Raw genomic sequence first — 25,421 nt, forward strand, 5'->3', positions numbered from 1 at the left:
GAGAGATGCATGCAGTTAACTGAGGTATTCACGTAAAGAAACAAAAACAAACAGGGCTTATCGACCACATTTAGCAGGAAGCAACATTAATCAGAGGGAATAAAATCCGAAGCTCTTCAGGAATCATTCGGCCTCAGAGCGTCGTCGCATGTTGGTTCACCTTTGGTAGATCCGTTGCCAAGACGACCGCGCGTTTCCACAAAAGCCACAGCAACATGGGACCAACTACAGTAACTGGGAATGTTGGGATTCCTATTTCAGGATATGAGGGCCGGCCTCAGCGTCCGAGGCCACATCATCATCATGGAGTTCTTGTATGCAGATATATTGTCTTGCTTTGCTACGAAGGGGATTTTGGTGCCAGAGTGACAGATTGTTCAGAAAAGTGGTGGAATAAGTGCAAACCGATGAGGAGGCGGAGACGGAGAGCCGCGTTTCGCTCCAACCGAGCTTCGTCCGTTCCGGGGTCGAAGCGTGAGGCTCGTCTCACGGACACAGCAGCACACCTGACCTCTTCGGCCGGGACGATAAAGGACTCGTGATCACACGAAGCTCAAAGAAAGATTGTGTCTGCGCAAACAAACAAAAGAAAATGAAAAAAAAAGGGGGAAAAAGGAAAAACAAACGAGATGTGAGCTCAGAGTGCTCTGCTGTGGCGTCTCCACGGGAACGCCGCGCCGTTCTCTCCGCTAGGTGCTAATGCTGCGAGCTGCTGGCAGCTCAGTTGGTTTGGACCTGAGGTTGATTGGCTTTGAGGCTGCGCAGAGCTCGGCGGGCCGCCGCCGACTTGGCGATCCGGTAGCTGCGGCCGACTCCTTTGAACTTCCCCTTCCCAACAACTTCCACCGTCACACGCACCTTCCCGTCGTAGGTACGCTCCGCTGGGCTGCGAACGGGAACAGAACGAATCCACGCTCAGTTTAACAAAGACTTAGATTACATTACATACATTCTGTAGTTTGAACATACATTTTATATTTGCATTAAATATTAAAACCATGAATCAAATATAATTTGAGATGTTAATCTACTTCATTTTATGCAGTTTAAAAAGATGTTTCAGTATTAGGAGAAGTAAAGGGGCGTGGCCTAAATGTAGAGAGTTAAAAGTACCGATAAATCAATAAAATAAAACTAGGAAGCAAAATAGCTAGATCTTTTTTTTTTTTTTTTTGGAGAGAAGGATTGCTATACTTTAAATCCAAAATCCATGACGTATTAAAAGAAAGGCATCAAGTTTACATATTATTTAGGGTTCAATTGTAATTTTTAAAGAACAGAATTTAGATCAATTCGTTTCAAAATTTAGTCAAAATTAATAAATTCAACAAAGCCGGCGTTTCAAACTCTCCAGACAGACGATGTTGTACTTATTATGAAAGCTTGGTGATGAAAATACTTTGAGCTCTACTGAACATTTCCAATTGCAAGAAAATTATTTTGGAAATAATTTTACTCTGATTACAAATGAAAAATCTCCATATGCATCGACCATCAGCTCTGGACCGGACACATTGGTGTCTGTCTTGGACTGCAGTTGGGGGCCACACAGAATCTGTCCAAGGGCCACTAATGGCCCCGAGTCTGCACTGTAAACATCCCTGTACTAAAATCAGTTCATGAATGTACCACATAAATATGCTGTTCCCATAAATCTCACAGAACATCCCAGATTTTGGGATTTTCTTACCTAAACTTGGCAGTTTCTGGTTCCATCTCCAGGAGTTCCCGGACTGGAGAGCGAGGAACGTTGGCGGAGAATTTCTCTGGAGGAGAAAATTTTCCAGCGATGAGAAACGCGGACAGAACCGTGCCGACGTATCGAAGACGAAGTCGGCAGACTCACCGATGAGAGGCCTCATCATTGGATAGTAGACCTGCCACACCGTCTCCAGGGACATCCTGCTGTCCATGTAGATGGCTCCAGCCAGGGACTCAAAGATGTCCCCCATGGCCTTGGGCACCTCGATGTCCTCCTCCTTCTCCTCGTCTTCTTCGGAGCGCCGCAGCTGCAGGGAGACACAAGCAGCTGTTCAGCCCACAAAACCAGAAAAAAACAGGAACTACAGACATAATTAGTACTAATAATGCCTCTAATTAACAAGCCTGTAATATGAGAACGGTAAAATATATAATGTAATAAAGTTGGGCTTTAAAAGATTTTTAAAAATGACAAAATCTGCATTTTATAACAGTAAAATTATGTTAATATATAATGTGGCAGAAAGTTACAAAATTCAAGGATTTTATTACATTTTCCATAATGTGGTTTTACTGATGTTTTTACACTATTTGACATTGTGCTGTCACAGAGCTGCAGCTCTCATTGATGTCACCAAGTCAGTAATGTAGCTCAGAAGAAGAGCTGGCCAAAATTATAAGACATTACTAAAATATACAAACTACATAAAAAAATTTTAATATGAGCAGAAGATGTGGGTTTAAACTCGCTCTTAGGAAAATTCAATGACAAAGTTCACATATGTTTTTGTGCGCATGTGCTGGGGAGGTCTGTGTTTGCTACAGGCCGTTTTTAAAACTGAAACAAACTGAAAATGTCCCTCAACTTTGTTATTTAAGCTTCAAGCCACTCAGAATCTTTAAAACGGAGTCAAACAACAACATAAAGCACAGAGATATTCTACTTTTTTTTTTTTTTTTCCCCAGTCTTGTATGTTTGTGTTGTTCCTGAGGCAGAAACTCCTTCCCAGGAACAACCAGAGCAGATCTGGTGCCAAGTTACTAATTTCCAGGCAAATTAAATCCAAATGCCGGCTTGTTGTCGGTCCTGAACCCTCTGGACCACGAAGTGGGTTCCTGTATCGGGTTTCTGGCCGCAGGCCTCCGCTGTTCTCAGTAAAGCGGACTCACCTCGGAGTCCATGCCCTGCATCTCGTCCTTCTCCAGCTGGAACTGCACAAAGTCGTCGATGACGTGGAACAGCTCTGGAGAGATGGCCTTGAAGAACTTGTGGTAGTCGTATTTGACGGCGAGCGAGGCGAAGATGGTGTTGTTGACGAGCGCCGAGCGCAGGTCCGTCAGCACGCCGGGCGAGTGCTGCCGAGGGTCTTCGTAAAGGTGCTTCGTTATGAGGTAGTCTAGGATCGCGTCGCCGAGAAACTCCAGCCGCTGGTAGCAATCTGAGGACACAGACGAGAGAGCTGGATTAGGGCTGGGTGAGATGGATTAGAAATAAAACATCGGATTTTTTTCATACCAGATCTGATTTCTAATTTTAATGGCTGTTTTGCCCACTTTCTTTTCTAAAAAAAAAAATTACAAGAAATATTTTCAGAAAGTGGCGGTTATTTAAGAGAACAGTCATATTCAGAGGGAAAAAAAAGAAACCAGAAATTAACATTTTAAAATTTACAAACAAGTTGTTTTAGTGAGAAAAAAAAAAGCTTAGTCATCAGGATTTGATGTGACCAGCTCAGTTTAGAAATTAAAACGATTGTGCAAACAAACTGCAAGTCCTGCTACTGATGACAATCTGACGCTGTGATAAACGATTAAGTATTTCTATTACAAGATGCTCAACATTCCTCATTTTATTTTTTGTATTTTTGTATAATATTTCAACTTTATTCTGGGAATGTTATGACTTCTTATAATTCTAAAACATAACCCTGATACTCCATCAAAGAGTTAACCTACAGAAGCTCTAAAACATGCTTGTCAAACAAGATGGCCGCCCTGCGTGCGCTGATGAAAACTAAACTATGGAAACCCAAGGAGTGGATTGATGAAAAAAATTCTCCAAAGTCTTAAAAAAAAAAAAAAAAAAAATGGATTTATTGCCCAGCTGGAGTCAAAGAGTGACCCAGTGCTCCCAGTCTGACCTGTGATGGTGTTGTAATGGTAGGAGGCGTGGGTGAAGGCCTGCAGCAGGTAAGCCTTGTTCTGAAACGTGTAGTTGATTTTCCTCTCAAAGTTCTCGAAGCCCGAGATGAGGTGCTGCAGCGTGCGCTCTGCGTCTGGATGGTCCAGCATGCAGCGGGGCGGGATCTTCAGCCAGCCGTACATCAGCTCCACGGCCGGAGTCAGAACGGCCGGTACCACCAGCGCCGCGCGAGACCCCCGCTGCACCGGCAGCACCTGCACACAACAGGAGAGACAAAGAAACATCCAGCATCAAGTTTTATATAAGGAAGTGATGCAAAACTGAATGCATGCTGGGAAACACACATGACTACTGTTGGATTAGAAAGTTTTGAGCTCCTTCCACACTGGCCTGGTTTATTCAGAGGTCCAAACTTTTTCCACAAGAGCCAACATCGCCAGCTCAAAGTGACTCGCAGGTGAAAAAATAGAGGAAAACAAAAGAAAATACTCACTTTTCTTACCTACTCAACAATAAACCAAGCTGCAATACTTGAATTAAAGGGGTAAAATAATCAATTCTTTTGTTGGAAAGAGACGTTTAAATATTTTACATCCAAAACGTTTGGAGGGCTTTGAAGGTTTGCTTCATTAAAAGAAAGAGGGTCCGCTTTGCAGACTAAAACAAGGACATTTTCTGAAAGGCCACCACACTCAGCAGTAATTAAGCCAAAAATATAAAATTTTCATCCAAAAAAATTAAAAAAAAAAAAGCCTAACCTAAAAAGCCTATTCTGATTAATCAGAATAATCAATTTATCCAATAATCCTTAGTCGCAGCCCTAACACTTTGTGCTTAACCAACATTTTCTCTTCTAAGATTTTAATTTGTCTCCAATATTTTTGCCCTACTTAATAGCAAATATTCTCCATCTGTATCACACACCATCACTCCTGGAGCCACACTTTGGACACCCCTGATTTAGTCTGTTTTACTCCACAGTAAAACAGACTAACCCAGTGTTTCTATATTTTCCTCCACTGACTACAGATCCAGGGATTCCTCAGGTTCAACACGTATTCCAGCCCAGTTGGAGATTCCCCGTCTCACCTTGAGGCCCAGCGAGCAGAGGAACATCTGGGCGGCCCGCTCTCCACAGCTGGTCAGGTAGCAGCCCAGCAGCGCCTCCACACAGTCGGCGATGCTCTTGTCTGCGATGCACTGCTCCGTGTGCAGGTCGTAGGAGATGGACTGCTTCCCGAGCTCGGTGCCGCAGTTCTCCTCTGACGGATTCCAGAATCCCACCACGAAGTCGTCCTCCTCGCCCGCCTTGCTGGGGTCCAGGTAGCACATGGCGTCCCACGAGCTGTAGTCGAACTCCTCGGCCGCCGAGCCGCAGTGCGCCTGCTCAGAGTGCTGGGCGGGCTTCTTGGGGGCCTTCCAATCATAGGACGAGTCCATGGCGGGGGAGGAGCCTGGGGCCGGGCTGAGCGGCGGCCCGAAGCCGCTGATGGAGATCTTCTTCCCGAACGCGCCGGACCCCAGCAGCATGTTGTCGATGAAACGGATGTGCTCCTTGTAGTATTCCAGGTCGTCCTCCATGTTGACGTCATCCTTCGGTTCGTCCTTCAGCAGCAGCTCGTCTTCGTCCACGTCTTCACCCTCGTCGTCCCGGTCCTCGTCGTCGAAGTCGTTCCCCGATCGCCCGTTGGACACCAGCTCCTCTCTCACCTGGATGGACAGGAAGCGTCAACCAGAAGGTCAACAAGCGGGTTTCCACAAAAACAAAATCTCACCAACTATTTTGATGAAGTTTCTACTTCAAATATCTTGAAACACTAAAACAAACACACATCCTTCCACCAAGTTAACAGCTTTTTTAAAGCAACCAATTCCTTTCTATTGATGAAAAAGTACAAGTTGCCCTGGCAGGTTATTTCACTTCTCACATGGGAAAAATTTCTTGTTTTTAAAATAAAAAAAGTCTCTATATCTTGCTGAAAAGTTACTTGTAAGTTAATTTTGTCTAATCTCAGGTGTACTAACACATTTGCACAAGAAACTAGACCAAAAATTCTTGGTGAGATTTTGGGTTTTTGCAGAGCAGCAGGAAAAAGGCTCCAACCTCCTCCGAGTCCACTCTGTCCGAGCTGCTCTTGTCCTGGTTCACCACGTATCCGGGCGGCAACCAGTTGACCGGAGGATCAAAGATGGACACCACCATCCGGCTGGGAAGCCCCTTCTTCTTCCCCAGACGGTACAGGTTACAGTTGCTCACCTGCGGGACACAAAGACCGTGAAGAACTGCTCCGGTTCCTCAGCAGCGGCTGACCTCAGCGCGTCTCACCTTCTTGCTGCGCATGTAGCTGAGCCTCCCTTCGTGTGCGTCGGGGTAGGTGCAGAACAGGTAGGTGGTGATGGCGTGCTTCAGGAAGGAGTCGCCGAGCATCTCAAGCCGCTCCAGGTTGAAGCCGTCGCTGGCGTTGGACAGAGTCAAGGCCTGCAGGATGAGGCCGGGGTTGGGGCCCAGGTTCCTGGGCGAGTCCGCGGCCAGGGGCCCGGCGGTGAGGTCAGGGGAAGGTGCTGTACGAGTGCAGTCTGAGGTAGCTTCATTACTGTGGTGTGAGGTCCTCCCGGAGGTACATTCATGGCTGGGCTGAGGAGAAGTGGAGCCGAGGGGCGTCTGCGCAGGAACTGAGGTAGCGTCGTGTTTCCATTCAGAGCTGCCGCCGCAGCCTTGGCAACTGTCATGTTGGTGAAGGTGCTCGTCTCTGTGGCCGTCGTCCGTCACGGTAGTGCCGTTAGTTAGGTTCCCCGCGCAGGGCCCCTCTGCAGGGGCCGGGAGGGGCCCCTGGTGACTGCTGGGAAGTGCTAAGAAGGTGAGATTTTGGTGCTTACAATCGGCTTCTTCATTGCAGGATTCGGGACAGGGGCCGAACGTTTTTATGTCGATGGATCTCTTCCAGCCAAAGTCCAGGTTTGGATACCTGCAGATGGAGAAACCCAGCATTACAGAGATCAGTTGCTAGCTTACAGGATCACAGGAGGTTCAACAAATTACATCAGAAACTTAAAGTAGTTCAGTAAATCAATTCAGAAAGTGAAAAACAGTTTGCTGGATGATAAATTGTCCCAGAAATTATTGTGACAAACAATGTTGTTGTTTTGAGTCCATTTTCAAGCAATATAATGAAAGTTTGCCCTTTCAAAGACCAATGAAGCAATAAGCAATGAAATAATCTTGTAAAGAACTCTTAACACTGAAACTGGAAGACATTTTAAATAAAAAAAGAAAAAAAACGTGATCTATAATGATGCTGTTGATCAGGGAGGAAAATGTGTTATTTTTTTCCTTTTAGTATTTATAAAGAATGAACACCAGGTGGCGCCAGTTTCCTTCTCACAGCTACAGAAAGATCTCCGATATTCAGAAATCTGCTTCAGAGAACAAAGTCTCAAGGTTTTCCAATCAAACCCAAGTGAGGTTCTGTAGAGGCGGGTCTGCCGGGTCACCTGAAGTCGGGGGGGAGGGTCTGCACCCCGACTCCAGCTTCGGTGGCAGTCTGGGCTCGCAGCTCCTCGGCTGTCAGCAGGCAGTGGAGGCGGTACAGGATGCTGGGCAGACACACGGCTTTCCTCCACAGGGAGGCGGGAATGGGATGGATGGCACACAGCTCCGGAACCAGAATCTGAAACCAGAACAGTAATGAATCAGGGGAAACGGCTGTCAACACACAAACGATGAACACACTGCAGATTCTACCTGTTTGTTCTGCAGGCTCTCCCACTTGGCCTTCCTCTTCTCGGCGCTGCTCAGAGGCAAAGCCTTCCCCTTCTGGTTCAGGTGTCGGGGAGTCAACAGGTTGAGTCTGAGGACAGCAGAGACCCGGCTGAAGAGTTTCTACTTTCAAATAGTATTTTGATAAAGTGGATGATGTCAATATTCCCCGATAGCTGCAACCTTTCTGAGCAGGAAGATTGCAACATGTTAAGAGTAAAGCAGGGTTAGGTTATAAAACTATATGCCAAGTACAGATGCTGATGCAGATTATAGATTAAAGAGTTAATCTAAAGATAATTAATCTTACAGATCGAGTGACAATTAACTGATAAGCATTTTATTAAAAATCATCCCTCTATTGTATTCAGAGGGCTGATCATCTTTCCATAATGTAAATGGCAAAATTTTCATAATATACTGAAATTAAAATAATTTTGGTTTTCTCACGTCATAAAACTTAGATGCATTTAAAAAATCTAACTAAACAGGAACCTCTTAAGTTTCTGAGTAGAAAACTGAAAGTTGAAAAGAATAAATTCCCCAGGAACAGAGATATGTTCATACAGATATATCATGTTAGACCACTGCTGCTGAAGGAATATCAAAGCTTCACTGTTGGAAAGAAGGAATCAGTTATTGAAAGAAAACCATAAATTGTTTACAACAAGCCATAAGAGACTAAAAATGTGAAAGAAGGCACTCTGATCACACACCACTCCCACTGTTAACACTGGTGATGGCATCAGTATTAGTTTATGTGTCAGCAATGGAAACGTTAAAGATCAGAACGTAAACGACGTAAACATGAAGGAGAGCTTCACCTGGATGAGGTGTGGTCAACGTCCAGCAGCGGCTGGTTCAGGTTGGACAGGTCCAGGTTGTATTTCGTTTTGTAATACTCGGCGAAGGTCTCGTACTCCGGCGATGGGAACTTGCTGAGCGGCGTCAGGTCGGTGTAGACGTCAGCGACGTAGAAACGATGCGGCTGGTCGAAGTTACGATACCTGAGGAGGAAACGATGGACAGCTGTTCAGCGTCTCACGTCAGCTCGGTGCGAAACATTCGGAGCAAAGCTCGGCGTACCTTGGAATGATCACAGCATCCTGGTAGTCCTCCAGCTTGAAGATGAAGGGGTTCTGCTTGGTGTACTTAGTGGTAGGAATGCCTGTTCGGGCCTCAGACTTCTCAATGTCCTCCATGAACAAAAAGTCCATATCCAGAGTGTCGGAGTCTCCAACTGGTGGAACAGAGATGGGATGAGGTCAGGCGGTACGGCTTAAAAGTAAAATCTCATCTTTTCAAGTCAGATATGATTCAGTCAGATTTTCTTTCTAGCTTTCTTTTCTAAAAAAGAAATTACAAATGACATAAAATATTCTGAAAAACTGTTTCTACAGTTTTCACGAACTCGAATTAAAGACTTTTTAAGATCATTGAGACCATCATCAACAGAATTTAAAATGTTTGCACTCACCGATGTTAGACACAAAAAAGCTAGCAAGCTCTCATCTCAACAGTCTCAAGTCACTGAATGCAATGAATGATGTCTGAGTGCGACTCAAATGTCTCAGAAAAACTATCCAAAACTTTGATTTAAAATCAATTTATCGCCACAGGATACAGACTGAGTGTGACCGCTGAGGAAGAGGAGGAGCGAAGGAGCACTCACCAACATTCAGAGGTAGAACGCAATAAGCTGAGTCAGCCAGCGTGGGTTTGAACTCCAGTGCAGGTTTCTCCAGGCGGAGGATGTGGGAGAAGATGTACTGATGCATGCGGGTGATGAGGTCCAGCTGGGCTGAGCTGAGCGTGAAGCCCGACTTCTGCAGCTCGATGGAGATGGTCACCTCACCCGAGCGGGTGTACACCGGGAAATGAGGGATCTGCAAAAACCATGGACACACAAACCATCAGAATCCCAGAGGGAGGGGAGAACACTTCCAGGATCGGTGCAGACGGAGACGCACTCGAGGTATGGGTTTGGCAGTCAGGATGCCGAAGCACCGAGTCGTGTCCTCGGGGGGGTACAGCTTTCTCCTGCGGAAGTTCAGCTCATCTGGGAGCGGCGTGGTGAGGACCATCCCAATCACATACAGGAAGTAGGTCTGCTCCGGCAGGGCGTAGCTGTCCTGCAGACACTCTGGTATCTGTAGAGCAGCGGGGAGCGTCACCGTTTATAATCCAGATCCGATTCATGACAAACCCGACGGAAAGCAGAGGAACGTACGGCTTTAGGGTAGCACTGCCTCCTCTTGGTGGAGCCGGGTCGACCCGGGACGTTGGTCTCCTCCTCATCATGAAGGTCCAGCTCCTCCTCGTACTTCACCGTCTCCTTCCCAACAGGCATCAGGTGGTCGTCCAGCTCACCTGCGATACAGTACAGAACAGGATGAGCCGACTGATCCAAACCCACCTTCATGACTACGGATGCATCCAAATCAACGGTACATTAGATTAAAATTTGTTCAAATCAATTAACTAATGGCATCCGCCTCGATCTTTTAGGCAGTTTGTGTTATAGTTTGGACACCACTGATAAACAACTTCTGTCGTGAGTTAATGCGCTTCATGGAGCGAAGCTTTAACATTCCTTAGTGAACATTTCTCTGTTCTCGTTTCACATTTTGATTCTTTTCATCTTTTATTTTTCTATTCTGCAACATAAGAGGTTCCCGTTTTGTTATATTTTATAAAAATGTTTAATAATGTGAGAAAACCACAATTTTCTGTTTATTCAGTCAGTATTTAAAACAGCAGATGTTAGTTTTCAGCTGTTAATGTCAAAATAATTTAATTGTTTATTCAGTTTAATCCTATTTGTTACTTTAAAGATAGTTGACCATCTTGATGCAGGAGAAAATTCATTGTTAATCAATCGATAAAATTCATCACTTTAGATTAACTCATTAACTTGTTCACCTATTTTATGGAGTTTTTCACAGCAGAGCAGAGCAACAGCTTTCTCAGCCAGCCGGGCGCAGTTCATGACGGGACCCTGAACACACAGACATCAGTATGACTGAAAGGTGGAGCTGCGGTTCAGCAGAAGGACCTGCAGGAAAGCAGCTGCACCTTGACGGGGACTCTCAGAGGAGAGTTTATGGGTAAGAAGAGGGTGGACTGGAAGCGTCCATCGCCCGTCTCCACGGTTTTACATTTGGGAGCGAGGTGTGTGAATGGGTCGCTGGGCAGCCGAGCGCAATATCTGAGAACCAGAGGAAAAACAAAAGAAACCGCTTTAGCACGAGTTCTTCGTTCAGAGCCGAGGTAACCATGGAGACCTGAGGGGAGGACCTGTTGATGTGTCCGATGGCCGTGTTGATGGTGACCCGTGGGCCTCCGTCTTCAGACCGCAGGACGTATGGAGGGAGGAGGTTATCGTCGTCCAGACTCTGCTCTGCCTCAAACTCTCCTGCCTCCACGGACTTGGAGCATTTATTCCTCAGGATCTGCTCAGAGGAAAGTCACAACACCGTCAAGTTTTCCTCCTCTTGGTTTTAAAATCAGCTGTAAACTACCTTCTCGATGGCCTTGTAGGTGGTCAGATCCTCCTCGAAGCTCTTGGTCCTCTCGGAGTCAGCCAGCATGATGTAGTTGGAGACGGGGGCCCGGGCCCGGCCCTTGGACTGGACGTAGGACCTGTACTCTGTAGGCAGGTCGAAGCGGACCACAAGGTTGCACTTTGGAATATCCACACCTTCCTCTACGATGCTGGTGGCGATCAGCAGGTTGGTTTCGTGAGCTCTGAACTTTCTGAGAACCTGCAAGGAGAAGATGGTGGATGGGAGATGGATTCAGTTCTGATCATTTCCCCAACAATTCAACCATCCTGCAAAGTCTCCAACTGTGGTTTCCTCTGGTGATAAACAGTGAAATATAAACGTTTGATGTATGATTTAAACAGTTTAACAAGAGTAATTTGTCTAAAGTTTGGAGTTGGGCGACAGTGAACAGAAAGCACAGGAGCAGAGCCACCATGCATGGCGAGTGTCTGAGGAGTGACTGATGCCCCAACGGAAAAAAACTAAACCACAAATGATGAAATACTGAAAGATTATTTAAAAAGTGGAGTCTTTGTGCAGCAAGTTGCATCAGTTTTACTTTTAATCACTTCCAATTGTGCAGAGAATTTAAACTTCTAAATTAATTGCAGAAACAAAGTTGTGTATAATATATACAGCTCAAAGTTAATAGAAATGTTCCAGTATAAATCATTATTTAAAAAACTAATTATTCCATCTCATATTTGACATCAATAATAGTGAGTAGCCACATTGTTTTATTCATAAATAACTTCACTGTAGATTTAGTCGTTTTATTTTCCCCCAGTTTTAAGTGTCAGTCACCAAATAATTTAGGACGTTTTTTCTTTATTTTACTTTAAAAATCAACCATGTCTATGAAGTTGGGGTAAGAACCTCGAGTGAATGAAAGTTTACTTGTCCATACAACAATAAACTGTCAACATCTACATAAATAATATATTTTCTTTAAAATTTTCACCTCATTTTTTATTATTTAATCACATTTTCCTCCACCACTCTGGTTGCAGTCTGCAGGTGTCCTGCATGTGTGGGGTTGGTCTACCTGAACAGTGCAGCTCCACTCAACTTTCTAACTAACTAACCAAACATTGCTGATTAAAAGTTCATTTCCACCTGCTGCTCTGCTGATTTCAGAGAAGAACAAAGCACCAACATGTTGGTTTACCTCCTCCTGCTTCCTGAACTCCACCTCCATCTGCTTGTTCCTCGGCTGGTTCTTCCCGATGCTGTGGCCGGTGATGAAGTTGCTGCTGATGTAAGCCAGCTCCGGGTCCTGCTTCCCAGCCTCTTTGATTAGACTACAAACGCACAGAGTTAAACGTTGGCCCTCAACCAGTTTCACAGCAAAAGAAAAATGTCAATTTATCTTTAGTATTCTGAAATTTTTAAAAAAAGGGGAATATTCTCCAGATTTTTCATCAACTATTTTAGCCTTTTTTAAAACATTAGAAATACAAATATGCAAACAAACAATTCGATTGCTCATTTAAATAAAAAAATAAATAAATTTTATCAATTATTCATTTCAGTCTCAGCGAGAGCCGTTCAGCTGATGACATAAACCCACAGAGCCTCATTTAGTAGATGAAAAAGCAAATGAAGAGAGCCATTGATGAAGACCATCAAAAGATTAAAAGTCTGGGTCATCGTACCGGTTCAGAACCACCGCTGTGTAGCGCCGCTCCACGAAGATAATCCCACACAGGATGTTGGTGAACGGGGAGGGAAAGTTGGCCTCTGGCCTCTCTTTGGCCTCCACCTCCTCGTCCTCGTCTTCATCCTCCGAGTCGCTCCATGACACGTAATTGTCCTGGTTGCGGTTGTTGTACCACTCCACACTCTCAAACTGCTGGCGCTCCAGCGGCTTGTACTCGTGCAGGATCTCAAGCAAGCGCAGCACCTTCGGCGTGACGAACTTGAGGTCCAGGGAGGCGGGGGAGAAGTGCTCCTCGCACAGAGCGTGCACCTTCCGCAGGATGGTGTCGGTGAAGAGCAGGAACTTCCTGTTGAGCTCCTCCTGTTCGTGCTTGATGTACTTCTGCAGCTCTCGCACCATGATACCTGCAGCCTTGTCTGCACACCAAGGACCCAGAACCAGCAGCACGGCCCGGCAGTCGCTCAGGATCTGCAGAGAAATGGTCAGTTTATACAAAAGGAACCAGAAAAAAAAAATACAAAGTAGTACTGCGATATACAATTATTTTAATAATCGATTATTCTGACAATTAATTGATTAATCGAATAAAAAAAGGCACATTCTGCACATTTTTTTATTTAACCACTTAACTCTATTATTTATATAATATTAGAGGTGCAAAAAACTAATTTAAATAAGTAAATGTACATTTTATTGCCTAAATGCAATGACAGTGTTCTTTTAGTGCATGCATGATGATCACTTATAGCAAGGAATACATCTGCAGCAAAAAAAATATCATGTGAGAAGCTCGGATTGTTCTGTTTGCACTTAGCATCAGTACAGTTTAGGGCTGATCTGATTATTATTTCTTGATATTTGATTAATAATTGGATAGCAAAGGGAGCTTAATAGGAGATATTTTCGTTTAGAAAACCAGGTGAAGCCACAAGTTCTGTGCAGAAAACATTTACAAACAGATTTTCTATCTTAAATGCATAATATTTTGTGCAGTTTTGTCATAGTTATTGCTCTAAATATGTCCTTCCACAATTTGACTTTTTTGATTCTCTACACTCCAGTTAACGATTAATAGACAATTATTAAATTAGTTGACAGTTATTTCAATAATACATTCATCACAATTAATCCGATCATTTGTCCAAGAACTATAAAAAGCTGCTCGTTTCTCACTGCTTTCTGAACCAGAACTAGTATCAGAAACGTCTTTGGTCCGACTCGGACCTGTTTGGAGATGAACGTTGGATCTCTGTCCTCTCTGGAAAATGGGATGTTGCAGTCGTTGAGGAAGAGGAGAGCTTCATCCAGCTCCGCCTGCAAACGGGATGAAAGGCCGCTCCTGTCCACATAGGGACCGCAGTCCAGCACCACTTCCCTCGGCTGAGACGTGTACCTGCAACATGCAGCGAATGTTAGGCTTTTAAAGATTTGGCTGCCATTTCTGATTGAGCCTGGAGCGTTCAGTAAAACTAAACCTCAGTTCTGACGAGGCCCAATCCCACTCAGCAAAACTGCTCAGTGAATGTAATTCCCACCTGTCGAGGACCACCAGGTCAGTCGCCGTTTCAGCGTTGCTTTTCAGGATTCTCTCTAGATTCTGGATCTTCTGCTCCAGTTCGGATGGGTCACACTTCCCATTGAGGATGGAAGCGGTGAGGCCCAGTATTCGTGGTCCACTAGTGCATTCTTCAAACAGCTGCACACACCCAGAAAGAACAACCATGTTGGCACAGATTTCCTGCGTGTTCGGCTAAACTTACTGGGAGAAGCCTCGCCTTCATGATGTCACAGTACGGGTGCTCTGTGATCGCCAGGTGACAATCATCGAACACCACCAGGTTGATTTTAGACAGAGGTAAGATCCGACTCTTCAGAACATGAAGGAAGATGTGGCACGTCATCACCAGCACCTGAGGAAGGAGAAAAATGATCAGAGGACAGAATCTGAGCCGTAAGAACGGAAACAGCTTTCCAGCCCAGGCAGGAAAGGAATAATAGTAACACAACAATGGATGGGAGATAAATTGTTTTTATCGATTAATCAAATTCTTAGTTTTTGAAGATTTAACTTTTGGAAAATCTGGAGTTTTTCCTCCATAGTTCAGAGTGATGTCAGCACATCCAGAGCTGCCATTTTGTTAGGCAAACATGTTTTACAGCTTCTGTTTATTTGGACTTTGAATTCTGGTCGACTATGACAGACTATTAGGGCCAGGATACGATTTTTATTTTTAATTATGAGAATAAAGTTAAAATAATACAAGAATGAAGCTGTAATATAACACAAAGTTCGTTTAGAGAACTCGAACACACAAAAAAAAAATTCCAAAGATTTGTTGAGCATCTTATGAAGTTATATTTTGGTATAAATTTTACACGAATACTTCATCGGCATCACATTATTATCAAAAGGAGGACTTTGAAAAAAAATTGTGTAAACAACTGAGTCCACTTTGAAAAAAGAACCACATGAACACAGGTGCTCACATCAGATCCTGATCATTTTATTGAATCTTTCCTCTCATTAACTCAACTTTGCATTGATTTAAATATGTTTTTTCTGGTAAAACGTCACATTTATTCAGCTAATTTTATGAATATAATAAAAATTGTCAGAGGTCCCAATACTCCATTCTAAAACTCACAGAAGACTGAAATAAAAGCCACTTTTAAAATATTTTTTGTCATTTCTTTTATTAGAAAAGAGCATGAAATGTTTTTAATTAAAATTGGAAATCAGATCTGGTGTGAAAAGTTTAAAGTCATATCACTCAGCCCTGAATATGTCTGATGATTTTTTACAACAGCCCACTGTGAAAACATCTTGGCGTTGGTATTCCTGCAGTAAAAGACAAACACCTGATTTGTGGAAATCTCCTGACTCCATTTCTGATCCGACCAAGCTGACGCCTCCTTCCAGTCTGAGTATTCCCCCACCTGGAGGTCCGAGTGAGTTCTGACTGCAGCTGCTTGCTGAATTACAGACAACACTATAAAAAAAACAAAAAAAAAAAAAAAAAAACATTCACTGTTAAACCAATCAGATTTTAACCTTAAAATGAGCGAGCCAGGTGTTTTCTCGGTTTACCTGAATTCACCAGGAAAATTGTCCTTTTGGCATTTTCCTGGTAGCTCCCTCGGATTTGGTGGGAGAGCTCTTTAGTTAGAAGTACTGCAATAAAGGTCTTCCCTGAGTCCGTGTTCAAGCAGACGATAGTGTTGCGTTCAAGAGCTGCTTCGAGAAGTTCAACCTACAGACAACGAACCAATCGGGTACAAAGGTCATGAATGCTCAACATTAAGCACTTTTAATGCATTTTCAAGGTAGGTTTTTAAAATTTTTCCATCACCATACTTTGGGGATAAAACTAAAAAAAAAAGAGAGTTTCAATTCACTCATTACTGTTAATCTCTCGTGACAGTACTGAGATTCTAAAGCATGTTTTGAAATGACACACTCCATACACACCTGACTGATCAGAGAACAAAACACTAATTTAACAAAAAAAATCCTCCAATTTCAATAATGTTGTTTAACATAAAATCTGGGAAAATGTTTAGTAAAACAGATCAATAAGTCGTTGAGTCATTAGAAATAATTAAACAATCCAAACAAATTACTGTCAATTTAGGTACATTACCATCCTGCTCAAATTAAACACAAATACGACAAAGAAAAAATCTTCTTGCTTAATTTTCTGGTTTTCAACAAAGAAATAATTTTGGTAATTACAACCAACCTAAAACAAGAAAAGTTTGGTCTGATTTAAGTTCAGACATTGAGATAAAAATGTATCTTTATTAGGTGTAAGAAAATATCTGGTTTCAACTGTAAAAAAAAAAAAAAAAACATTTTCCAAATTTAGGCTTTTGATAAAATGTTAGATTGCACTTTATTACAAAACTGAGCAGGTTGAATTCAAAGCACTGGTAAGGACCTTAAACACAAATCAAGCACCTTGAAAACACCTGAATGATATTCAAGCGTTTTCAAGGATTTAAGGCACCCAAACGAAGCCTGGAGTTTCACTGCATTATGGGAAAGTCAGGAAAGAGAAGAGGACTTGCCTGATATTTCCTGGGCGTGTAGATGTTGTCATGGATGGCCTCCTGCTGCCACGGCAGACCAAAAAAGGGCCCCATGGGTGAAGTAGCAGGGGTGACGAGCTGCAGGCCTGCCATGCTTCACTGAGCTGAGCTGGAGGTCAAGGGGCTGCGCTCCTCCAGACGTCCACTTATCTCATTTCATCTTCCCCTCTTGACTGAAGATCACTAACAGGACAGAAGAGGCCACTGATGAAAACCTGAGGAAAGTCTTATTCCGGATTAATCCATACCAGATTAAACATGAAAGATACTCACAGGTAACAGCTGAGTTTATTGACGAGTGGACAACAGTTAATCTGGGCTTCATGGTAACATTTCTGTTCAACTCCTGATTCTCTCCTTCATTTGGGTGGAAACAGACATAACGGAGACACAGTGCAGCATTATCTTTATATATTCCACACACTCACAGGGATACACACACCAGTCACACTCAGCCTGGAGGAAACATTTAGCTCTTGACTAAAGTGATAAGACTGCATGTCCACAGTTTAAAACTTACAGTCTTAGATGGTTTAGAACAATGGTCCAGAGGGCCCACTGCCCTGCACGTTTTAGGCGTTTCCCTGCTGTTGCACACCTTTCGGTTAAATGAACAGGTGATTGCTTCTGCAGCAATTGCAAGAATGCAAAGGAGATGATGCAATCCTATGAATCAGCTGTGCTGGAGTCCAGACTCATCAAAAACATGCAGGACCGCGGTCCCCGAGGACCAGGATTGGGGATAAGAAAAGTATTCATAATATTTTCTGCAGTCTTATTTCCATGAGTGATCATAAAATACTTATATGAAGAGCAGAAACAGCAACATGCTGGTTTTATATCGACTGTTGATTTTTTTTTTAATATGGCACAATAATCCAACTAATATTTAAAAACTGTTCAAGCAAGAAAGTGGCAGAAAGGGAAAAAAATGGTAAAACATGCAGCAAAGATGCTCAGAGCATAGGCTGAACCCAAGAATAAGCTGAGAATATGGGACGCAAGCACTACCACAACACGTCAGTAACATTTGTAAAGTTTTCTATACATGTTAAGTTCAATCAGAATTAAAAACAGTCCAAAACAGTAAAATATAAAAGATAAAACATAGGGTTAGGGTTATTATTAATTAATAGGTCAAGTAATATTCCACATCTGTCCAGATGTTGAAATGATAAATCCAAGTCCCATTCTTTTCAAGACAGTGAAAGATCCAGGTTGACATAACAATGAGTGTTGCCGTCAACCTGGTTCTCCTCAACTGTGGTGTGTTTACTGACCAGAGAAAAAAATCAGACTTTTACATTTTTAGATCAGGCAGTCACTGCTGAAGCAGATTAAGCAGAAGAATCGCCTGATTTCTAACACAAGACAGTGTTTTAATGCATTTCTAGACAGAACAACTCACCTTCAGAACGGGTCATAAGGCAGCAGTCAGACTGAGTCCTGCAGCTCTGTACTAACTGCAAAGAAAAAGAGGAGCAAAAGGTGAGAAGCACAACATTTCAGGTTGTTTCTATAACGAAGACACTAAAGGACCAGATAAAGTTGACTCCATCACTAACCTAAAATCTCTTTGTCATTTTGTTTTAGAAGGTTAGAGCACAGCTGTGTTAGATCGACCTTCTCTCAGGGGTTCTAGCAGCTCGGTCAGAACCAGACTATTTCTGTCCTGTCAATTATTTACAGGCTGTTTTTTATGTAATGATGAGAATCATCAACCAGATTTAATCAGTATTGAACTACGTATACAGTCATAATGTTCTGTTAGTCAAATCGCTGTCTTACAGCGGTCCTAAAGATCTTCACAGTCCTGATGTGTGTAAACATTATTCTGACTCAGTTTGGTTTATTTCTGTATTTTCGTTGACTTATTTCCCAAGTTGAACTAACGACCCATGCATTAACTGCATGGGTCATGCATTAACTAACGACTGCAAAAACAAAAGTTCTACAATTAATAAGTTGGAAAATATCATAAAATTCAGAGCAGACCAGAATCAGAAGACCTGAGTGGTCTGGAAGGTTGCTGCTGAGACATCAAATATTCTTCAGTCGATAGAAGACTGTCTTTGTAACTGTCTTTATGTAACTCTGGAGGCTCATCTCTGAATCCATCAATACACCCAGATTTCAGGCCTTATCTGTAGTTTCTAGTTGTAATAACTGAAGCTGCCAGATGACTAGATCATTCCACTTTGGGTCCAAAGATAATAACTTCAGTTTTGCTTCAGTCCAGCTGGAGAGCGTTACAGCACACTGATTTGTTCTAAGCATCTGTTCAGTCTCCTAATGACATAGTAATGTAGAGCTGTGGTTCACCTGCGTAGTTATGGAAACCAGATGTCCCTGCAAGGATAAGTGGGAATAGACAACAGATAAGCCAAAATTGGACTGTATATGGTGCATCCTGCCTGGAAGGACATTTCCTGTGACCCAATAGGAGGAGCTGAAGAGAGTTGCTTTGATAACTTTACTGGACAAATCTGTGACATAGACACCTGTATGACAGGATATACTGACAACGTGTTGGTTCATTTAGATCTCAATAAACTGGATCAATATGGAGAAAAAGTGCAGAATATTTCTTATCTATATGATGCAATTATTATTATTATTATTATTATCGATCATTAACGGATATGAATGGAACTTGAGTTTCAGTTCCTATTCACCTGGTTTAAGTAATGTGTTTACCTGCTGACGTCACCTGTCAGTGATGAACAGGCAGAAATAAACAGATTTATATCTGTAGGTGAAAGCAGACAGAGCTCAGACTGGCCCGGGATCAGAACCAGGGGGTTCCGCCGAACCTAAAATAACCCTATGAGCCCCCAGCCGGTCTGGGACTTAAACCAGGACTCCCTCGATAAACCGGGAACAGAACCAGGAATCGAACTGGGACCTGCGATAATAGCTTTTAGCCAAAACTGAACCAGAACCCCTCAGCCGAACCTGGTCAAGAATGTTAGCAATGCTAGCAGGTTAAAGATGTTTTTAAACCCGTCTGGTTCTGACTCGGTTCGTATTGGTGTTTTTTTCCCGACTAGACGTGTCTGTGTGACTGGACCAGAAGCAGGGCCTGAGTCCCGCAGCGTGGGGACGGCCCCGCACCGCCACGCTCCTCCATCATCATCATCATCCTCATGTCAGTGGGCTAACGGCTAGCAGGGCCGCTATGTAGCGCAGAATATTCCAGAAACACCGAACAGATACGCAGAAACTCACCCGAGGTGTTAAATCCTTCTGATTGTCCCAAATAAAAACATCTAAACTGGCTCCGTGGAAATCCTCGCTGCCATCCAGGCTCGGTGTCCCGGTTTGTGGCTAGTTGTCCACGGGGGACCACTTCCTTTACCTGGGCCTCTGCTACGCTAAATTATTTACGCTATCTGCGCAGCCGCAGTTGTTCAACCCGAACGCTAACCTACGTAAGTGGACCAGAATAGGCTTTCTGCGTACGGAGCTCACCCGCCTCAGACGGAAACTGCACATTCCAGAGGTGTAGAGAGATTATTTAGGGCCGTGGGAGGCCTTTAAAATACTGAAAATATCTTGGAAAATAACAACAAAGGTTCTTAAAACAACAGTGATTATAAGTAACAGAGATAAAACAAGAGTGACGCAATCAAATTTTTTGCTCCTTTAAAAATGAAGTATTTTGAAAAGTTGTTCTTTTGATTGTATAAACTGTGCTAATTATGTGTGTAAGAACTTTAAAAAAGGACCATAATCGCAAAATAAAATAAGTGGTTTAAATAAAAGTGTTAATAATATTATTATTGCTGTGAAGATGAGCAAATATACACAATTTAAACTATTGTAATTAATATCAGATAATATTTGCAGAAGTAAACAAAAACTATGGAGGTACCATCCATCCATTGAGTATACCCACTTTATCTTGCAAGATTGCCAGGGGCATTGTGCAAGCACAGGTTACACCTTGGACAGGTCACCAGTCCACTGCAGCCAACACAGACACACACAGAGACACACACAATCATACTGTAAGGACAGTTCAGAGAGACCAATAAACCTAACAGTCATCTTGTTGAACTGTGGGACTAAGCTGGTGTAACCTGACACAAATAGAAAGACCGAAGGCTGTGATTTGATGTCAGGGCCCTTTACAGCTCCTCCAAAGTGAACGCTATAGATCTAAATTAAAAACCATAACATCCTAATTAAGATGAGAAGATACATTGTTTAATTTGACAAATTCAAAGAATTTACATTAAAATTGACTCCTGTTGAACAGTTGTCAGCACTGTTCAGTACACAAAAAGTTGTTTTGTGCCATCCTCAATACATATTTTTTTTACAGAGCTTAACGAATTTCTCATATCAGACACTATCACCCTTTAGCATTGTGATTATGGTCTGTGACTGCATCCCAAAGTGGAGGAAGGGCCTAACATTTGTGGGTTGACTTCATCACCTCTCTTGCTAATTGCCACTTATAAAGAACTAGCAAATTATAGATTAAGAGAACGATATAAATGGGGCTTGTCATAATTTTGTACACTCAGTAGTTTTGTTCAATGGTCAGTAGATGGCACCATCAAGCTAAGTAACTTTTATTTTTATTTCAGACAAAAAAGAAACTATAAGCAGTGGACCTCCCATCAGAAAGCAGCCACACCCTTTATTTTAGGGTGATGCGTCATGCTGCTTTATAAATAAAGCTTTTGACACAAACAGCTTCACTAGCGTGTTGTTTTGTTTTACTAAAAACAGAAGAGGAGAGACTCAGTTCTGATATTGCTAGTGTGCACTAAAAACTCTGGAAAATTCTCCTGGAAAATGTTTGCTGGAACTTAAATCGTCTTTGTGATTGAACACTCCATGTATTGCCATATATCAGTCTATATCCATCCTCATTTGTTTTTGTTTAGATGAGTAGATCCTACATGATTCATGTCTACTTTTTCTCTCCCTCAGAAATATCTGACAGCATTAGCAAACACAAGACTTGCTGTTTTCATAAATTCAAAAATATTATCTGCTGACTCTAGCAGGCAAATTCAGTAAATACACCTTGTTACTACTTTGCTACACCACTTTCCATGTTGTAGATCCAACGAGTTCCTTATTGACCAAACAGCATCACAGATTGTTGGACTTCTCATTTCACGTTTTCATTTTGTCTTTTCTCAAAGGCGCTCTGCTGGATTGCAATCTGGTGACTCTGGAAGCTGCTGGATTATAATCAACTCATTCAAGAAACCAGTTTGAAATGATTTGAGCTTTGTGACATAACGCACTACCCTGCTGGAAGAAGCCATCACAAGATGGCTGCATGGCACTTCTAAAGAGGTGTAAATGGTTAGTGACAATATTCAGGTAGTCTGTGGGGTTTCAACCATGTTTGTGTCGGTATTAAAGTATCCCAAGAAATCATTCCTCACACATTATGCTATCAGTATCTTAGTTACTCAGACCAGCTAGTTCTGCACTAACAATGCCCCTAAACCTCATTTCTTCTCCCATTCTGATGTTTACCAAACTATTTTCACCATGTCTAGACACCCAAATAGTTTGAGTTGTTGCCATGTGATTTCTTGATTGAGTAACTGTGTTAGCAAGCAATTGAAATAGCATTTTAACTGCTAGTGTATATTTTTAGTCAATATGCTCTTCTAGTGCTCCACCTCACACCCTTCAAACATTCAGAATGTGCTGCAGACATATGAAAACATTTCAGTGGACCAAAAGAAAAAGGACAAATCTGTTGATATCCATATTAGGGGTTCTTTAATGCATCAGTAACAACCTAATAAGGTAAATAATATACATAAAATATACTCAAATCACTCACACTGACTGGTTTCTGCTGAATTAAAATGCAAATAAAACAGGATATTAAATGCAGAACTTCAGTGATTTTTGACAATTTTACAAAATCCTTACATATATTTCTTATAATAATAATAATAATAATAATAATAATAATAATAATAACAGTGCAACAAACAGCCAGAACATTAAAACCAGTTTGTTTGTGTAACGTTCAGTAGGTCAAACAGTACCAACACAATGGGTCATTGGCTGTGTATGTTGCAGGTCCTGAGGGTTGTTGAGTTCTCTGATCGGATCGGTCTGTTTTGCATTTAATCGTTCCTGAGCAGGAGTCGTGTTGGAGCCGAGTCGTGGGGGATCTGGAAGGATATAAATGTTTGAACCTTCCTCTGACTAGAAGTGTAATATTTCTCCTCCAAGTGGTTCTAATGTTGAGGCTGATTACAGACTTCAGTCAGTAATAAGTGTACAATTAGCACAAAGGTGTGTAAATAGTAAATCCAGAGCAGGCACACAGTAGTGATGAAGACAAACTGTGATGAGCAGCCTCTCTGCTGCCCCCAGTGGACGGAGGAGATGCTGCAGGGAGAAGCTTGATGAGCAGAAGAAGAAAGTTCAGTGTTTGGTGGTGATTTCACACAGAAATGATTAAAATAAAAGAAAAAATAATTGTTCTAAACATCAAAAATCCACCCCCCTATCTTATGATCCACAAACATTCCCACTCAGTCTCCTAAAACACTACATGCTGAATCCTGTTGAAACCAGTGACCTGATGTTCATCTGCTGGTGGAGTTAATGTATCCAACATGATCTTTGGCAGTTTGTTTCTTCAGATTTCCTCGTTACAAAGTGCAGAAAGGCTCCATCAAACTTCACAAACATACAAAAAAACTTGAACTGATCATATACATTTTGCTTCAGTCTTTCATGTGATAGTTAAGTCTTAATGTGTGACAGGAAAGTTTGTCCAAAATGTCCCGACTCACAATAAAGGAGCAGAAACCCTGTGTCCCAGGTTTAATAAACAGGATGCCACTCTGGATCCATCAATGAGGCTGTAATCCAAATCTTTACTTGTATTAAATCAAGATTTTGATTCATTTTCATTTTTCTTATGTGAATAAACTTTTAAATGAATCACATTCCCATTATTCACATTCTGAACATGAGGTAAATTCTAGTTCCTGACTGACAAACTGAGCATGCTCAGACAGTTGTTTGCCGCAGGTCAGACACTGAACCCACACAGCCACAAGGTGTATTACCAAACAGTATTCACACCCCTTCGACTTATTCCAATTTTGTACGATTACAGCCACAAACTTCAGTGCATTTCATTGGGATTCAACATAAGATCGCCCATAATAGTGGAGTATTAGAATTGAAAAAGTGACTTAGACCCAAATTTCAGCCTCTTAATGTGAAAAGCTGGTATAAACCCAAACAACATGCATCCTTAAGTGAAGTGGAAAGAGATTCTGCAAACTATTAACTCAGATAACGGTGACATTTTCAGATTGTTTCTATAAAAACCTTTGAAAGTCGTGTATACTCTTACTTCCAATGCACAATTATGCATGATCTGTGATGCACACACTGAAGTTTATGTTTGTAATGTGACAAAAGATGGAAAATGTTGAGGAGTGTGACTATCTCTAAGACCCTTTAAAATGTTCTCTGGACAAACTGGAACACATTACGGGTTCAGATGTGGGTGAAAAATCATGGCCAACTTTTAACATTCTTTGTCTTCATACATCTTCAGTAATTGTGTTTCATTTACAGATCAGAGATCTGTCAGTGTTACAGCCTCTGATACACACCTGCTTTGATTCAATCTGAAAGCATGATTTATTTCCTGGTTCAAGCTTTGCAAAAACCTTCTAAAACAGGACTTCAAAACCAATTTTATATTTTTTTTCTTAAAGTTTAAGCTTCCTACAAATGCAACAGAAACTTATCACAGTTCGCAGTGTTGTGATTCTGCACATTAGCATGCAGACATAGACCTTCAGAATGAACCAGCTGATCGATCAGCTGCTGGACAAAATGTCACCGTGTCTGTGCAGAGCGTTGCAGAGAACCAGTGGAGAATAAATGATGCTCCCAGGTGGAACATGGGAGAAAAAACCCAAACTTCTGTTAATCTGCACACGTCTGCAGAAGGAGCATTTCAAAACCAAATATGCTGCATCATCAGGCAGCATTATAGTTAAAATACCAGACCTGACTTAGTAATGAAATGAGACTGAAGCAGCAGGATGAATATAGGATGAAAAAATAAAATGATAAAGCAACTATGGATAAAAGAGTTGCAATAATTCATGTTTATGAGACTAAAACAGTCAAAAAAATTACTAACTCAAGTTTAAATTTCTATATCTTACATCAGAAAATGAACATTTAATTGATAAATTATTATTTTTTTTTTTTTGTTGTTTTATTATTTTTTTACAAAATGTTCCTGTGGCGGCATGTTTTCTCGGCAGTTACACAGAAACTTTTCATAATTTCCATAAAATTATTTTTTCTCTCTCTGATGATTAGATCTATGTGAGTGATTAAAATTTAAAGCAGCAGGTTTAGTTATTCTCCCAACTTTATGAATCTGTAAATTTACATTTGTTGACTTCATTGTTTACATAAAAGCAGAACATTTTCTCTTAAAATAACACCATATATATATATATATATATATATATATATATATATATATGTATA

The 25,421-nt window shown here is 41.9% G+C and overlaps 1 protein-coding gene and 1 long non-coding RNA gene across 3 annotated transcripts; one reads left to right on the top strand and one right to left on the bottom strand.

The window, feature by feature from the left end:
• Positions 1 to 10: 10 nt before the first annotated feature.
• On the bottom strand, positions 11 to 20,213 carry dicer1 (dicer 1, ribonuclease type III). 2 transcript variants are annotated; one of them, XM_015048269.1, is made up of 30 exons: positions 20,124 to 20,213; positions 18,304 to 18,358; positions 17,169 to 17,252; positions 16,875 to 17,078; positions 15,895 to 16,057; positions 15,666 to 15,796; positions 14,582 to 14,716; positions 14,342 to 14,502; positions 14,031 to 14,199; positions 12,802 to 13,274; positions 12,315 to 12,447; positions 11,123 to 11,365; positions 10,899 to 11,053; positions 10,677 to 10,809; positions 10,524 to 10,599; positions 9,832 to 9,971; positions 9,572 to 9,751; positions 9,274 to 9,487; positions 8,688 to 8,841; positions 8,426 to 8,608; positions 7,587 to 7,692; positions 7,337 to 7,512; positions 6,171 to 6,810; positions 5,949 to 6,101; positions 4,934 to 5,554; positions 3,843 to 4,098; positions 2,872 to 3,140; positions 1,847 to 2,009; positions 1,691 to 1,766; positions 11 to 886 (listed from the first exon to the last, which is right to left on the bottom strand). In XM_015048269.1, the coding sequence occupies exons 4-30, from the start codon at positions 16,986 to 16,988 to the stop codon at positions 721 to 723; spliced, it is 5,583 nt and encodes a 1,860-aa protein (XP_014903755.1). In that variant the 5' UTR covers positions 16,989 to 17,078; positions 17,169 to 17,252; positions 18,304 to 18,358; positions 20,124 to 20,213; the 3' UTR covers positions 11 to 720. The 2 variants fall into 2 exon arrangements, with proteins under 2 accessions (XP_014903755.1, XP_014903756.1); XM_015048270.1 differs by lacking the exons at positions 18,304 to 18,358; positions 20,124 to 20,213 and adding an exon at positions 17,416 to 17,510.
• LOC106957071 (uncharacterized) lies at positions 17,084 to 20,657 on the top strand. The gene is made up of 3 exons (XR_001426886.1): positions 17,084 to 17,170; positions 18,290 to 18,383; positions 19,946 to 20,657. It is a non-coding gene; the product is annotated as an uncharacterized LOC106957071 (long non-coding RNA).
• Positions 20,658 to 25,421: the final 4,764 nt, after the last annotated feature.

This window comes from Poecilia latipinna, unplaced genomic scaffold, assembly GCF_001443285.1.
Source record: "Poecilia latipinna isolate Pla-1442-1.1 unplaced genomic scaffold, P_latipinna-1.0 Scaffold870, whole genome shotgun sequence".
Classification (NCBI taxonomy): Eukaryota; Metazoa; Chordata; class Actinopteri; order Cyprinodontiformes; family Poeciliidae; genus Poecilia; species Poecilia latipinna.